This window comes from Pollicipes pollicipes, unplaced genomic scaffold (genome assembly GCF_011947565.3).
Source record: "Pollicipes pollicipes isolate AB1234 unplaced genomic scaffold, Ppol_2.1 Scaffold_3447;HRSCAF=4054_pilon_pilon_pilon, whole genome shotgun sequence".
In the NCBI taxonomy this organism is placed as follows: Eukaryota; Metazoa; Arthropoda; class Thecostraca; order Pollicipedomorpha; family Pollicipedidae; genus Pollicipes; species Pollicipes pollicipes.
Window position 1 is genome coordinate 3827870 of NW_023596297.1, and position 16859 is coordinate 3844728.

The 16859-nt window shown below is 57.6% G+C and overlaps 1 protein-coding gene across 1 annotated transcript in view; it reads left to right on the plus strand.

Annotated features, from left to right (window-relative positions):
• The window catches only part of LOC119091498 (uncharacterized), a 37857-nt gene extending 22086 nt beyond the window's left edge, over positions 1 to 15771 (plus strand). The window contains exons 6-7 of the mRNA XM_037214309.1: positions 14730 to 14777; positions 15755 to 15771. Of these exons, the coding sequence (XP_037070204.1) occupies positions 14730 to 14777; positions 15755 to 15771 (65 nt within the window). The remainder of the gene's footprint in view (positions 1 to 14729; positions 14778 to 15754) is intronic.
• Positions 15772 to 16859: the final 1088 nt, after the last annotated feature.

Here is a 16859-nt window from a genome sequence, read left to right on the forward strand (position 1 = left end):
GAGTTGGTTGGGACACCCCAGTCTTCACATTTCTATTCAAAAGCAGCAAAACATCAAGAAACCTCAACAGAGCCCAACGACAGTGCCTTCAAAACATTCACTTCAGAGCCAGCGGTGGTCCGCCGCTTTTTACTCCAGAGCGGCAACCCATACACCTGTATCTCCGCATATCAATAGCCGAGTTCTCCAACCGCGGTCGACGCGGCGGCCATTGTCGGCCGTCGCAAGGGCTTTTGTAGTTCACACGCGCTGGGACGAGTTGTTTGCGGCCAGCGCCCTCCAGGGCGACGCGCTCGCGCGCTCCTGTTGTCGGCGCGTCGACCTCCTGTTTTGCCGAGGTGCCTCTTGGTCAGGTCGGCGTGCGTCACTGGGCCGCTGAGCACGGCTCGGCCGACACCGCACAGCGTGATCCGGATTCGCCCGACCACACCTGATACTTGTGGCTGAGCCCCTGAGGGCGGCACGGCGACAGGCGGCTTACATAAGGGGCCTGCAATCTATTGCCGGCGCCCAGGAGCTGGCTGCTGCCGCGGATGTCAGTCCAATGGCTTTCCTCACTCAGCGGCCGGTGCTACGTGTTGAAGGAGCTCTGCAAATACGGCATGGGTGGGGTAGTGGGCGCCACCACCGTGACTGTATGCCCGATAACTGCGAGCGCAGCGACGGAACTCGTGCGTTAGATGTTCCGGGATGATTCGACCATCCCATGCCGCCTCCGTTGGGCCCGGCGTGAACCTACCGCTCAGGGCTGCGATCAAAGCACGACCGGCGACGTCACGCGACCTGGGATGGTGGTCTGATGCTGTATTATCTCCCTCCTTCCCCCTGGAGAAGCCGCTTTTCCATCATACCCTCGGTATGGTCAGAATGTTCGGCAAACCGTGCAAATCAGTCTCCGGCAAATACAACATTAATTTCACAACATACCTCACGGCAAAACGCCACTGCCTCGCTCCCAACGCCATCACATGTGCCTGACTGCCGCAACCATGTAATCCTCTGCACCCTATCCGTAACCGCATCTCCTCGAGCAGCCGTATCCTGCGTAACTTGGATTATCCAGCCACAATATCCGTGACAGCCACCAGCATGCCCGCCGCCGTGGGCCACGACGGTCACGTGAGTACGGCCGGCCGCGGCCCACGGCTGCCGTGACCGGCCATCGGGACAAGACGCCCACGGCCCGGCGTCCGCGGGTGTCCCTCTGGTCCCTCTGGTCCAGCCGTGGGCGTCCCTCTGGTCCCTCTCGTCTAGCCGTGGGCGTCCCTCTGGTCCCTTTGGCCCAGCCGTGGGCGTCCCTCTGGTCACTCTGGCCCAGCCATGGGCGTCCCTCTGGTCACTCTGGCCCAGTCGTGGGCCCAAGACTAGTCCGGGCAGCGGCGACCCGGGATGGCAGCAGCAGCGCCAGCTCCATGGCTGCGCCTCCGTTGGGGACGGGTAGCGGCGAGACAGGCACACAGACAACATTTGCTTCAGAGGCCCCAGGGACAAATGTTTTCCAAAATCCTGCGAATTTGGAACAAATCGTTGTGAAACCGGTCGATATCCGTTGTAAAATCTTGGCACAAGATGGGGGGGGGGGGGGGCTGCCTCCTATTTTTCCCCTTGGGTTCATTCCAGGCGAGGTTTTCTCACTGCCGCGTGGTCGCACCCATCTGCCACGTGCCCGTAGCAGCAGACTGCCCAAGCCTAGATGCGGCCATGGCCTCGTTTGTCTAGACTGTAGCTCTCTATGACCATGGCTACTGTCCAGAGTGGCTGCTGACATCTCCATACATCTTGTCCGCCGGACATGCGGTTTGTGAATGGGGGCAAAGAACCATTGCAATTGATGCGTCCCTACAACCCAGTAACTAACTAATATGATCTGCGGTTCGCACCTTCTCATCCAGCGGAGCGTTTTGGTTGCGCTGACCGGCGTGGTCGAGTCCTCTCTCGTGCGGAGACGACGCTTCCCGCCTGTCGGTGACCTTCGCTTTTTGCCGTAAACAGCACGGCTCGTCCGCCCCACTCGCGAGACGACTCACTTTCACTTTGGCCCGGCCGCGCCCCAGACCGGCTCCCGGCCCCCTCCCCTCCTCCCCCCCCCCTGCCCTCTTCCTCGCCACCCCGCAGCCTCGCGCGTCCCGCCTCTGCCTTGCGCGGTGTCCGAACGGTGCCCCGAGGACAGGTGCGCAGCGTTAGTGGGAACCGGCGCGGCGCGGTGGTCCAGCGACTTTTTAAGACATCTGGGGTCGTTGTGAACAGGTAAAACCAGACGGCAGTAATCTGACCTTCACGCGACAGAGCTCGTCCACGCGGAAAAACAGATGCAACGTCCAGACCCCGCAATGGCCGGAGTACTCAGATGGCGTTTAAACCGTTATGTTTAGGAAACGGTATGTGGATGAAATCCCCATATCATCTACTTAGAGCCAAAGTATTCGTCTAGGACCCAATGACAACACTTGAACGGCGGCACGAGCACTGCCGGTGGGCAGTGATTTCGTCACTCGTCTTGACCAGCCGCCTGGCGCACATCAGCCGTTTCCAGCGGACGTGAGAGACCGGCTAGTCATGCGAGGGAGCCTTGTCGGTCACGTGAGGGGGGATCTTGAGCGCCCTGAGTCGTGACGTGCCGTGGCCGGCCGGGGCGCCGAGCTCGCTGGCCTTGTGTCAGGTGCCGGCGTGCCCGGCCCGGCCGCCCGGCGGGCGGACTCGCGGCCCGCGCCCCGCCGGCGGACGGACTCGCGGCCCGCGCCCCGCCGGCGAACGCGGTTGACGTCGAGCGGCGGCCGGCGCACGGTCACCTTCGGCCGCACAGCCGGCCGGCAACCCTGAACCAGTTCAGCGGCGGCGGCCGGCGGCGCGCTTCCTGTGCGCGCCGCAGCCCGCCCCGCCCCCGCCTAGCCGGACGCGGACGCGCGGCGGTCGCGGCGCGGTCGCGGCACTCGCGACGCCTCGACGGCAGCGCCGGTCGGCCTTGACACAGTTGAGAGGTGCTCGGGCGGGCGTCTGCGCCGGCCGCCGGCCCCTCGGAGGCCCTCGGCCTAACGCGGCCCGCTCGACGGCGGAGGCGGCTGGACGGCCTGACCCATATCGAGAGTAGCAGCAGCGGGAAATCCGAGCCCGAATGTGGCGCGGCGCCGCTCTGTTTACCCGCGGACGCAGGCGCGTCGACAAAAAGCGCGCGCCCGCGCGGTGACGCCGCCGCGGTCAGCCAGCGAGCGGTGACCATAGGCAAGCAGCGGACGGGGCGGGGCTGCCGTACAGCTGCCGTCCAGCCTAGAGCTGATGGCTGTCGTGCAGGGCCCTGAATGGTGCCCTACCCGCTCTACCCGTTTGGCGGGACACTGGTGCTGAGATATCCTGCTGGCGGACGGGACACCGGTGCCGACCCCGGCTTGCATCCGTGGTGGTGACGGCAGCGACAATTGTCGCCGAATTGTGTTGTGCTGCCACTGGGGCCTCCTGGCCTTTTCCGCCAATATGACAGTTTCCAATCTGCGGACATAGCAACATGCAAAGAAGAAGCAAAGGTACCGGTCATGCGATATAACCTAGCGCGTTGACGCGACATCACGCCAAATTCCCCTGCATGCGAGAGCGGCAGCTGTCTGTTGAGCCAGCGTATGGCTCAGTACAGCTTTCGGGTTTGCTGGATACATACGAAGCTTTTGACCATTCCGTGGAACTTATTTCGTGACGTGACAAAGAAGTTGTTTGTGAGCGTGATTTGCGGGTGCGTGGGCGAATAGTCACAGTGTTGGGTTACGGGTGGTCATGTTAAAGCATTTACGTTCCCTTGTTCATTTTTGTTGACACGTGGCGGAGCCGAGATAAATTTGCGGAGCAGAGCTGCCGGTGCATGATTTGAAAGGCAGACATGTAGCATGAAAAGCTGCGAAGTATTTTGTTGACAGACAGCCAAGTATCCGCGCTACCTAGTCCGCTATGTGCTCATTGTTCCATACGCTCGAAGTCATGTGTGCAGCGAAGCTGAAGACCTGGATTTTCCTGAGCTGTCGTCGCGTGGCGTGGCCTTGCACTTGCACACAGATGTCTAAAGCGGGAGAAAAGGCGAAAAGTGAGTCCATTTAGATAGAGAGAATGTCTAAGGAAGACGAACTGTTAACATTTTTACATGTAATAGAGACACATTTTACGTGACCGATGAGAACGCTGTGGGTTTTTGCTATAGTGCTGTCAGTCTGCATCAGTCACGCTATAGGACGTTGTCCCTGGTGTCGCGCGTGAATGTTGGGTATGCTGTCTCACGCAACGCTTCTCCTTTAAATGGGGTTTTAGGGCACCAAATGTTGCCGCAGATGGCGGATGATGATCTGGCGATGGTGCTCTCTTCCTAAAAGCATGTGTGGTCCACCGATGGGCAGCAGACCCGTGCCTATGTGTTGACTATCATGCTACACTTTGTGCCGCTGCGTTTGCGGGTGTCAGCCCGAAGATGCCGCTGCTTTATGTGGTGGACGAAACCCGCAAAAACAATTTATAGTCGCTGGTGTCCCATGGTATACCCGCATAGTGGCAGTACTCAATATTATGTCATGATGGGCCTTGAACAGAAGAATCGCGCAAGAGCAGTCTTGATTTACGCAATTTGTGGGCTGGATAAACAACGTTGAAGTCAGAACTGTGACGCATTGTTGCAGCGTTAAGAGATAACCCCTGGCAAAATAAACCATATGAATCAGGTGACTGAGCCAAACTTCTTATACACCTAACTCGAAGTGATGTTGATGGTAGGACCAATTCTCTCCCGTTTTGACGTCGGCGGGGATACCCTGCCTTTGCCCATGACAAGCGTGATGAGGCCGGCGAAAGACTGGTGGCAGAACAGATCGGACAAATTTGTGGGATGTGACCATTGCCACACAGTCGTTACCCGAACCACGCCGAGCCTTACAGCATAGGTGGCTGAATACTTTGTGTGATGGATGGATGGTAGTTGTGTATAAACAATGCCCTGGGTGATTTGTAATACAGCACGCGGCGTCGCAGCGTAAGGCCTTGAGAGCAGCACATTTATGGAAGTGGGCGACGCAGCGTTCCTATGAACGACTACAGTCTGTTTGCTCGAGGCGCAGTTTGATTTCAGACATCTGTTTTTTCCTTGCCGGTGGTGGGGCTTCACTTGACCTTGACTCATAAATAAGATCGTAGAACGGTCGGCTAAGTCGGTCACCAGGACCAACGACTCGATTGTTATTGACGTTTGCATGCAATAAGGCGCCATCTTGACTAACGCAAAAGGAAAACCGATGCACAATGCAATCACTGTGTGTTACCGGGACATTGCAGCCAACTCCACAGCTGGAAGACAGCTAACCTCGAAATCTGAAAGCTCGCCAAGTGTCTTGAAGATTGGGGCCTGCAGACAAAAAGTACCCTTGTGAGGATCTTTTGTTTGAAGGCGTGGAACAGCTTTTGCTTTTTTCACTGAAATCTGCCCATCAAATCAAGCTTTCATTGACACAATTTTTCGACCACTGTGGTACGGTGAAGCACCCCCATGTCCAACATGGTGGTAGCAGGGTACGACGTTTCAGATGAGTAGACCGGGACTGAGCGCGACAGGGCTGTAATGCTGCCAGCGCTGAGACGATACTTTTGTGAAGACGAGGACGAAGATCTTACGTTCTACGATCTTATTTATGAGTCAAGAGGAAGATGCATTGTGGAGGAGACTGTTCAAAAATCTGACGAGGGGCGGCGCTCAGGGCTGCCGGCAACCGAGAGGTTATTTCCTGTGTACCTCGCATTCAGCTAAATTCCGCGAGCGGTTTGTCTGGAAAGGCCTACCTGCTGGAGATATGTTGACACCTCGTGCCGATTTCCTTATCCCCGCTGCTTACTGGACTCATCCAACACGTCATGGCGTGCGAGAAAATGATCCGCGACGGAATGATGCCGTTGACTTTCGCAAAGGCATTTCCTGTTCGGGGAGGCATAGCCGCACGGTTTAAGATCGTCCATCTTGGTTCCCGAGATCCCAACGATGCGGAAGACATGATCAGGCCGCTGTGCCGTTCGGCTGCTTTGTGGCGGCGTGTGTCACGAGCCTGGACTTGTCTGACGCCATTGTACCGCGCACCTGGATTTGCAAGCCATCATTGTACCGCGTACCTGGACCTATCAGTCGTCATTGTACCGCGTAGCTGGACTTGTCTGACATCCTATGCTGACAATTTTCGGAGCCCTGTACCGCCGTCACCGAGGCCCTTTCAGTTTATTTCGTAGACTGAAAGGGCCTCGTGACACCGCTATCAAGCCTTACGTCCCGTACATACGTCAACAGCGGGCAGGTCTCAGTGTCACCCCTTCCAGCCTTTACATCCATGGCATGTCCGTCATCGATCCTCGCGGACCAGTGGTATCTCGGCGTCACTGTTACTTAACGCTTATATTTTGGCGTACACGTTTCCAGTCATTGTGCCTAAATCGGTACCGCCGTTGCCGAAGCTCACACCACGGCGTGCAGGTCACCAATTGTCGTACCGCGGCGTCACCGTTGCTAATCCCGATATCTCTGCATGTACATGACCGCTACACCGACCCTCGCACCTCGGAGCAGGCGCGCGTTCTCTAGGCACACGCTGGATGGATGCAGAAGAAGCGGCCACGGTTTGCGTCGCGATCGTCTTTGTGCCAAGAGCGGCACGGCCTGCATCCACTGTCATCCGGGCGTCGCGGCGCCACGGCCGCGTGCGCGTTGGCATCTGCGCGCGCGCACGTGTTGATGCAACCGTGCACCGTGCAGCCGTGGACTGTGAACCTCCTGGTCTGCTGCGGACACCGGCGTTGTTTTTCCACTCCGCTTCCTCATATTGTGGCTTCCACTTCGGGGAAAATGCTCAGAGTTCTGAGGTGGTCCGGATGGCGTGGACGATATGTGGAGGGTTTATCTGAAAATATTTCGGTGACGAAAATAACCAACCGCAGAAAGGAACGGTGCTTATCCAAGTGTCCTTCTTCGCGTGCAAAGGATGGTACACATAGTAGAGGATGCTTTAGCAGCGTCTAAACCGTATAAGCAGCACCAGGCCTGAGCCGGCGGGTTGGCATGTGGGTCACGTTCGCAACCGAAGTCAGAAACCGATTGGATGAAGACAGCCAGTGCTCTCGGTGGCTCGGCAGCTGAGCATATTTTTCCTATTCCCATGCCTGCTGTCCACAGCGTCGGCAAGCTCTGATTTCTTCTAACGTATCGCAAATGCAGGTGAAGTGATGAATGCGCGTAGTCTTCTTGCAGCATTGCAGATGCAACTAAAGTGATGAAATTGTTTGGCATTTGCCATCAAGGAAGCCAAAGCAAATTTTACGGAAAACCAACAAAAATACTTTTGCAGGGTGGTTTGGTCTGCATGCAGCGCACCGGTTTAGAAAGTGAAGTTTCGTAGAATGCGCTGCTGATCTTTTGTCCAAGCTTTATTCTTCCGCACTATTTTTCCTTGTCGATGCTCCTGATAAACCCCTGCAAAACAGCTTCCATGTTACCGGGTACCAATCGAAAAGTATTTTACAACGACAGATTTCGCCCATGACAGTGCATGTTGGCCCAATCTTTTGGACCGTAGATTGCTGCATGGTCCTTCTCTTCCTCATGCCATTTTTGGAGTGACCTCAGCCCTGTTTCTTCGGTACTCTGCGGTCTCCTTGAAGTCACCCAAGGCCGTACGTGAGGTTACCCAAACAATTACAAGGAATCCCCCTGAATAAAGATCGCTCGCGGGGAAACTCCTTGTTTGCTATTTCATGTCGGGCTCTTGCCGTAGGTGGCCCTATCAAATGGGGCAATGCCATTCGGATAACGTAAATGTGATTGCGGTTGCTTTGGTGCTCGGTTGCTGAAAATGACTTCGTGAAGAAAAGTTATCGCCACATTTGTGTGGAGCCGAATTTTGCTGTTCTTTCTGTGAAACACCGTGGAAGTAACGTGGAAACTGTCCGCCTAGCGGGTACAATAGGCTCAGCTCACGCATCTGTGGAAACAAACCCCGTGCCACTGACGCCATTCTCGAAAATGTGGAGCTTTAGCAGTCAGGCGTCCCCGTTGCATGTCGCCTGTGTCGCAACACAAGGGAAATGGGCCAGCGGTCGGGCCGCGGGCGGGCCGCGGGCGGTCGGGACTCGACCATGGTATCAGCCAGCTATGCGGCAATGCTTGCCCGCTTCGTACGGCCGACCCGGGGTCAGTCGCGGGGCAATGAATTGCCGGCCTTGCCGACCCATCAATAGAGGCGAGAGTCGCGTGGCGCCCGCCCGCCGGCCGCCGCACCGGCGCCCTTGCCGCCGCGCCGCTGCCGGTGAAAGTGCCGGCTGCCCCTGAACTTGGGCCGCTGGCCTGATTCGGCCTGGCCGGCGCGCCGCCCGTGACGTCACGCGTGTACTCGCCGCGGCGAGGTGAAGGATAGCGGCGGCACGTCCGCTACCTGGAACCCCTAACGTGGGAACACCCCTCCCCGTGCCGCCCGGGGCCGCCCCCCCCCCCCTCCTCCCCGCAGCACCGAGGACCCGCGCACGTCTGCCGGACGGGGTCGCACGGGCGTGCACGGAGGCCGCCTGTGCACGGGCCGACGCCCGGTCAACGACACCGCCAGCGACCGGCGCTAGCGCATCACACTTGCAGTGGGAGCACGCGTGCGCCGGACACTTGTTGACGTGCTGCAGGCCGCGGGCCGACACTGAGCAACTGCGTGGTGCATCACTCACTGGCGGTGCGTCACGCACAAGTGCCCGCTCGCACCGACCGGGCGTCTGTCACATGTGGGACGCTCGGGGTCGCCGTGTCGCTGTGTCCTGCGGGCCTGCCGATGACCGTGCCAGGGTTGACTTGTTTGTTGACTCCGGTTCTCCATTTGACCCAGTCAGTCAGGGTCGCAGCCCGGCAGCCAGCGACAGAGACGCGGGGCTGGGCCGACATGGGATAGCAACATAGATAACTAGACAGATACGTGTTGTTGGACGGGCTTTGCCGTCCTCTGCTTGCTATCTTCAGAATCTCTGGTGATTTATTTTGTAGTTGCATCGTCCTTCGTCACTTTTGCTCGCATGCATTCCATATTTGTACTCATATTTGTGTTACATTCGTTTGTGCACACTCTGTGACTCCTGTCCTCAAAGGTCATAACATGGTACATTTGCTTTACTGGCTAACCCTCTAGTCTTTATGCTTCTTGTGCTGTTGCCCCTTTTGGTCATTGCACTGTAGTTTTGCCCTTTCTCAAAGCGTCATGATTGTTTTGTGACTTTTCTCCTCCTTTGTTCCTGTCCTTGTCCGTTTTTGATGTGAGCAATGACCATTGCACTGGGCATCGCTTCCTTAATATAGGCTGGATAACACCAGTCGGGTGGTGCGCGTGGCTATCAGTCGCCAGTTGGGGGACGGCAGGATGTCCTCAGGTGTTTCTTTCCACGCGGCGGCGATAGGCACTGTGCTAAACTCCGCTAAGTTGGGGGATTTTTGGCCCTTTCCCCGTGTGACCGATCCTTTGGCCGGGTGGCACAAGCTCCGTAAGACTGTTAGGTGCTGGAGCATATGTATACCGGTAACACGTCTTCGAGTTTGTAGTGTTTCCGCGCTCTCTGCGCACTTCAAAAAACGCTTTTCGCGCACAAACACAAAACGTCCAACGCTGAAGACATTAGCGTGTCATGGTTGCTGCCAATCACAGCATTCCACTTCGGCACAAGCCGATGGTGTCGTCACACATTGTCAGACCGTGAAAATTTCAGTCCTCACCGCCGCCGCGAGATGGCGGGACTTCCGGAAGCTCTCCCCTCCCTGTTGCCTACTTCATGTGCACAGCGCGGGCGCGCCCTGAGCGGGGCTGCCACTGGCAGGACAGCATGCGTGAGGGAAGACCGGGGCGACCTGGATGCCCCACCGGCCGTCTCCAGGCGGCCGCGGCCGCACGCAGGAAAACTGGACCAGCACCCGATCCTGTGACGTCAGAGCACCCAACTGTGTCATGGACACGGCGCACGCTTGACGTAAGCGGCGCCGGAGACCGCTGAACTGCCGGCCCCGTCTACCTCCGAGCGGCGTTTTTGTGTCAGGCGGCCTTGGGACGGCTGGGGGTTCGTGTCGGCCTAGCCACACGCGGGCGGTGGCCCACTGGTTCCCTCTCGCGCCGCTCTACCCTTTGGCCAACGCCTTCACGATTTGCGGTCAGCTGTTGATGTGGGCTCATCTCGAGGTGCTCAGGGATAAATAAACAAGCTGCGCTCGCACCTCGTTTCTCATCAAGTCTTTTGGGAAGGGGTTAAGTGGTTAACGAAGGAGCCTTCAGTGCTTTTTATAGATTTTGACCAACGCGGGACTGAATGGCCTGAAAGGATACTTCTGCGTTTAAGTACGACAGCGATGGTCGCCAGAGCAGATATGGTGCCATATGTTAGGGGAGAAACAAGCTCAGTGACGCGTGGTATCAAATCCAACGTCGAACATATACAAGCTGACAGGCACCGCAATACTACCAGCCGGCACGAGATTAGCATCAACGATACCGGAGCGGTGTCTGAGCTGACGATGCCGGCACGGTGCTCATGTCAGAAAGCCCGAAACGGAGCTGTCAGGTGCTGGTCTGTGCGCGCGTAACTAAGGGGACCGGTAGATTTTCATCCGCCTCTGCCCGACCTGTGTTAGCGTGGCTGGGTGCGCCTCTGTCCGACCGGTGCAAGCGTGCCTGAGTGCGCCTCTGCCCGACCTGTGCAAGCGTGGCTGGGTGCACCTCTGCCCGACCGGTGCTAGCGTGGCTAGATACGCCTCTGCCGAACGTTGAGCCCGTGTGGCCTGACCGAGGCCGCCGGGCAGCGTCACGTGACGGAGCTGCTGTCGGCGCGTTCCGGCTGCAGAACACGGAATGACTCGGCACTGATGGCCACGGCCGGACCGGGCACTCGGCACCGATGGCCACGGCCGGACCGGGCACTTGGCCCGGTGTTGTGTTGAAATGGTGTGAGCGGGCACTCACCAGGAACCAAGTACATTAAAACCTGCGCCAGTACCGGTATCAGACAACTTGCCGGGTGTTGGCCGGCGCCACCTCACCATGCAGTTGTGGAGGCGTTTGTGCCGCTGCGATTACTAGGTGTTTACAAAATACGACACGTCTTGTGCCTGCCTGCTCAGGGCAGGTCGCATGTGTCAAACGGAGACCCGTCCTTTCGTTAGCGCTGACGACTGACTGGCTGGTAGGAACATAAGATAGGGAACGGAAGACAAGCGAGACGACATTGCCTGGACATTATCCCGAACACTTGCGCTTCATGATTTTGCGGCGCTTCATGATTTTGCGGCGATTCGAGACCGCCTCGCATGCTGGGAATACACGCGTTAAATCCGGGCCGGCGGCCCGCATCTCCGTCAGCCACGCGTCCTCTGGCTCTCCTCCCTGCCGCGGCCGTGGAGTCGGCCTTCGCTCGCTGCGCCGCTTCGTTACGGTAGCTGAGCTGACGTAGGCCTTCTCTCGCCGCCTCCTCGGCCGCGTCGCCTTGCGACACGGCGGCGGTGCGTCCGCGCACCGCCCCGCTCCTCCGTGCACGCCTTTCACCGCGCCGGGAACGACTCGGCAGCGGCCTTGCTCGCCTCCGGTGGCGGCACGCGCGTCGCCCGGCGCGACGGCAGTGCTGCACGCGCCCGGCCGTCCCTGGCGAGGACGCTGGGGACCTGGCACGGCAGAGAACCACTACTGCACGTACAGACTGTCCCTGGCCGGGACAGGACGCTGGGGACCTGGCACGGCAGAGAACCACTACTGCACGCACGGACTGTCTCTGGCCGGGACAGGACTCCAGGGACCTGACACGGCAGAGAAACACTTCTGCACGCACGGACTGTGCCTGGCCAGGACTCTGGGGACCTGGCACGGCAGAGAAACGCTACTGCACGCACGGTCTGCTCCTGACAAGGACAGGACTTCGAGGAAGCAGAGGGGACCGCCGGTGGTGTCAGATGGGCCCACTTAATCTCACTGGCTCACGACTCGTAGGCTCACTCGCGAAACTCAGCATAATCAAACATCGTCTCTTGGACATATTTTCTGTCAGTATTTGCAGTACTTTTGCTTGACCACTTATGATATGTTTTGCTGTGCTAAAGCCAATGGCATAGCAGATGCGGGGATATGTTAAACCATTTGCTCCATATTTGCAAACGAGCCTTACTCGAGTATAACCACACCATAAGCATTGCATTGTAAGGCTTGTGGCCATGTTTGCGCACAGACTTGTGCGGCCACCATTTCTGTGTACAGGCTTATCTTTCCAGGCGGGATAATTTAGCACATGATTGGGGACCATTCACTCCATGCTAATTGCTCACTTCCTAGAAACGTCAAGTTTGTATGGGGACGCGTATCCAGACAAAAGGAAGTGCGCCCACAAAACTATCTCGACCCAGACGGTTGTGTGACAAGGCAAGGACGCGTCAGCGCACGAGAGCCGGGCGGCCGGCTGCCTCGCCCCGCTCGGCACGCACTCGGAGTTGGCCGCGTCGCGTGACCCCAAACCGTCCGTGGCGGGCGGCCAGCAGCGGCGCAGTGCGTTAGAGGGACGCATACGAGCCCCGGGCGCCCCGCCAGCCGGCCGCCACCGCCGCTGTGCGTGGTCACAGGCGCCTTTTTGCGGCTGCTCGGTGACCCCATGACCCAAATCGCCAGGGGCGAGCGTCAGATAACTGGCCGCCCTGGCCGGCAGCCTGCGCGGCCCGCACGCGCGGCGACAGGTGGCCGGCCGATGATCTGGAGCTTGTGTCTCTCCCGTCGCTGTTACGATCAGCTGATCGACAGCTGTGCGTTGTCAGCTGCGCCTGTGCACTTGCAGAGGCTTGGCGTGGAATCCGACGATCGATTCAATTTTCGTTGCAGTGATTCCCCGTTTCGTTTGAATATTAGTATGTTCGTAGCGCGTAAACTGATGGCGTGCGGCCTCGCTGCGAACTCTGATGCGGCCGCGACCGAGCTGCGTCAATCGCGCAAACCCTCGCCATTTGAGCGCTGTCCTCACCGCTCGTGGCGGCGTTACCTGACGCATGCCAGAAACGATTCCGGGACCGGAAGGCGTAGGCCATCTACCAGCGAACGGCCGTTTTTGCTCTGCTGTTCAATAATGAAAGACCGGGGGAAAACCGTCGGGTTCACGACGTGCGCTACCAGCCCATCGCCTCATGTTGGGATGCCGTCTTGCCTACCGCTCCGTCGAAAAGCACCAACAGGAAGAGTCGCAGCCACCTGAGACATGTTGGCTCATTTTAGAAACAAGGTAGTGTGTAACTGCTTTGCAAATAGCCGGTTCCAGGGAATCCGCAACATAAAGCAACAGCGGGCGGTGAGCTGGCGGGGTAATGCACGCAGCGCAATGCAATGTGACTTCAGAGCAATGTGTATGTGGTATTTATGTTGGATTAAGTTCAACTGAGTCCTTCTCCATGCATAATGTAGCAGAACATGCTGTTAATGCCCACGAATGACACCCTGTTGTCCGGCTATAAACACACAAGGACCAACCCGTCCCTTGAATGTCGGAAAAAAACATGATAAGAGACACCTGTTGTTAGACTGCGGATTTGTTTAGCAGCAGTGTATTCAGCTCTCGGACAATGTGTGATACAATTCCAGTTTTGGCACGTAATGACACGATATGCAAAACGAATTAAGCCAGAACGGTGCGGAACTATCACGAAGCACTGCGCCACAACATATTTTCGTTTTCAAAAATTTATCGTAGTCTACGATTGTGTCACCGAGATAAGGGTGGCACGGCGGCCCAGGCTTTCCCGCAGGCTGCTGCCCTGTGTAAGTCAACCCAGCGAACAATCGAGGCTTCCGCTCCTCGCCGCCGCTGAGCATGGTTCCCATTGCGGCTGCTCCTCTCCTGCCGGGGGGGGGGGGGGGGGGGAGGGGAAGGGGCGGCCCGGAATGTGCCGCCGGGCGGCCGCCCCGTCCGCGTGTCTCAGGTCCGTCCCACCAAAACAACGGCTGCCGGGGTGAGAGGTGAAAGGGTAACGCGTCCTCAGCCGTTGAAGGGAGGCAGGGGTGGATGAACCCCTCCCCTCCCCCAGCGTGTTCAGGTGGCTATTACGGCCCCTCCTTGACAGGCAAGTGTTATTGTGTGGAAAGTCCTGTGGGAGGGCAGCTGGAAAGGGAAAGTATTCGTACATCGCAGAGCTAATGATCTGACAAGTTTCGAGCCTTCCACATGGTATACCAACACTTGGTTTAACGACTTATCATCCCGTTTGCATCAAAGTCGTACATATATAGCCAGAGACGCTGCGTTTTGCGCTGCTCGCCAGTGTTGCAGAGCTTCTGGGTGTCGTAGCTATGGGCGGCCTTGAAAGCTGTCGACATTTGTGATGTATTCACTGGGAGGCACGTGCTGAGTCCTAGCGCTCAATCCCGACTTTTGTTAGATGCCTGGTACGCCGCACTGGCTTCAGATTGCTTCAGTCTTTACATCAGCATATGTGTTGGTTATGTATTGGGTGGTGCCTTCTCATCTCCGCTGTGGGCATTGCCTAAGCATTTCGATATGAAGATCGGAATCCTGGGACCCCGGAACTGCAACCAGTCTTGATCTAAATAAAGTTTTGACCTGGATTCTATGTGACCAGATCCAGATTGGATCGGATCGACGCAGATTTACCCGCTCCATACTCCCGCTGAGGCCGTTTGTAGCTGGCGGGCTGTTTAAGCATTCAGCTGGCGCTAAATCGATGAATCTTGTTTCAGATGGCGCTGACCTGGCGGGTTTCATGCACTCGAATGGCGGCGCAATGGGTAAGTACGCCCAGTCTGCTCTTTTACGCGTGCGGCACAGTGTTCGGCACGTTATCAGTAGAGAATATGGATCTGCTTCTCGGAAATGGGGTGACTTATTAGCCAATCACCGACCGAGACCGTCGAAAGTTGCGCAAGAGGCTTGTCAACCGTCACTCCCTGCTGTCTGTAAAGCGCTCTGCCATCATCGGCAGCCTCCCAGTCAGGCCTGTTCAGGCGTGTAGGGGTCTGGCTGCGTGCTGCACCGTCCAGCCATGGCTTCGCGCTGGGAGAACATCCCTTTCACCCTGCGACGTGGCAGCTATTTCTGGCGATTTGTGGAGAATTTACTCGGTTTTCACGATGAGAAGTGCAGCGTGATTTTGTTGCACCGATGGCTAGAGATAACGGGCACACCATATGTAAACAAGGCAAGGAAAATGAACTTACTGTTGTGCTGCTGGTGCAAAGTAGTGATGTTGGTCTCACACATGACCCATATAAAAACAACCACGTCGGTCATATTGCCGCTTAATGCGCACGCACGCAAAAAAGTAGTATGTCATATGATTAAAGAACAGACGCCACGACGTGAGTTAGGAAGGCGACCCATTCTGGTTGCGCATAATCCGTTTAATACTGGCAGTGAATGTAGCATTTCTTGCACCGAATGATCAAAATTTAGCTTTCCATCCCAAGTACTTGAATCTAAAAATGGGCTGCGATCTTATCATAGCGGTGGCTTTCCAGGCCTTTGTGGGTTGAATGAAGACGTGGTCGAGACGGGGACAAACTGAGCGGCTTACTTTCCACAAAGACTCGTGTCTGTACTGCGCATTTGTGTTGAGTAGCCCTAGCCCGGACGCCGCCACGGTGGTGCCAATCAGCTGGCCTTTATGGACACTCCCGGACGTGCCAGAAGAGAGGTGCGAAGGGCGGGGTGACAGACGGCGCCGCCCGTGCCGCTGGTGACGCATGTGCACCCGTGACCTCATCAGTGCCGGACATGACCTGACCGGTGTTCGGGGTGACGGACCCTTGTCAGTGGTGCCGGTTCCCGGCACGTGACGTCGGAGTTCCGTACGACGCCCCCGCTGCGCCTGTCAAGGTGGCATGGGCGCTCGCCGGCTCGCCACGTTCTCGCTGCTGACAAGCGGTGACCTATGTCTGCGCTGTCGGCTGGTACACCCTCAGTCACCCTCGGCCACCTTCGGTCACCTTCGGTCAACCTCACCAACATGACAATGGGGGGGGGGGCATTCGACCTCCCAATGTAAACGAACATAAAGGCCATCCCAGAGGGACGACCTCTGTACCTGAGCTTTGTGCGAGTTCGAGGTCCTCCATGTGTTTTTTCCGGGTTCGATCCTGTGATGAAGCTTTAAATACCGGGTGCAGCGTAACCCGCGAGGTCGCTAGTCGTCCATGACCACCGTGTCAAACTGTTACGAGCGAACGGTGGACCGCTTGCTTAACGACTGACCACAGTGTCGCTCTTTTTCAACTAACGATGCGAGTTAACTGGGTTGAAGCGGCATTTTCTTTCACTTCGCCATTCAAATGCCAGACCATTCGCCCGGCACTTACTGTCAAAGTTTCAAGACGCCTGCAACGGACGGGGACCGCAGCATCTCGTGTCGAGCTGTCGGAAACATCCTCCCCCACAGGGCAGTACCTTCCGTCCCGGCTCACTGGACAGGGAGGTAACGCTGTTCACTGGACATGATGGTGAACGCAAACCCGTCTGTCCGGTGACGCCCCTCTCCTTGCCTACCTGTCACCTCTTCCCTCTCCGTCCGGCGGTCTCGGTTCGCCCCGGGTCTGGGTTCTCTGCCCCGGTGAACCACGACTCGGCCCGGAGTCGGATGTGCCGCGGCCACAGGAAGGAAGCCGCCCGGGCTGCGGGGCTGGGGACCTCTCGAGGCCACCTGCCAGGCGTCCCGGCCTCTGCCACCGCCGCCGCAGCCTTGGCACAGATGGTGCGGCGGCGGCGCCGACATGGCCCCAGCGCCGGATCAGCCGCCTCCGAGGCACCCCACTCCGGCTCCGGCTGCGGCACTGACCTTGACCCCGGGTGTTTGGGGACGTCACGCCGGCTCGAGT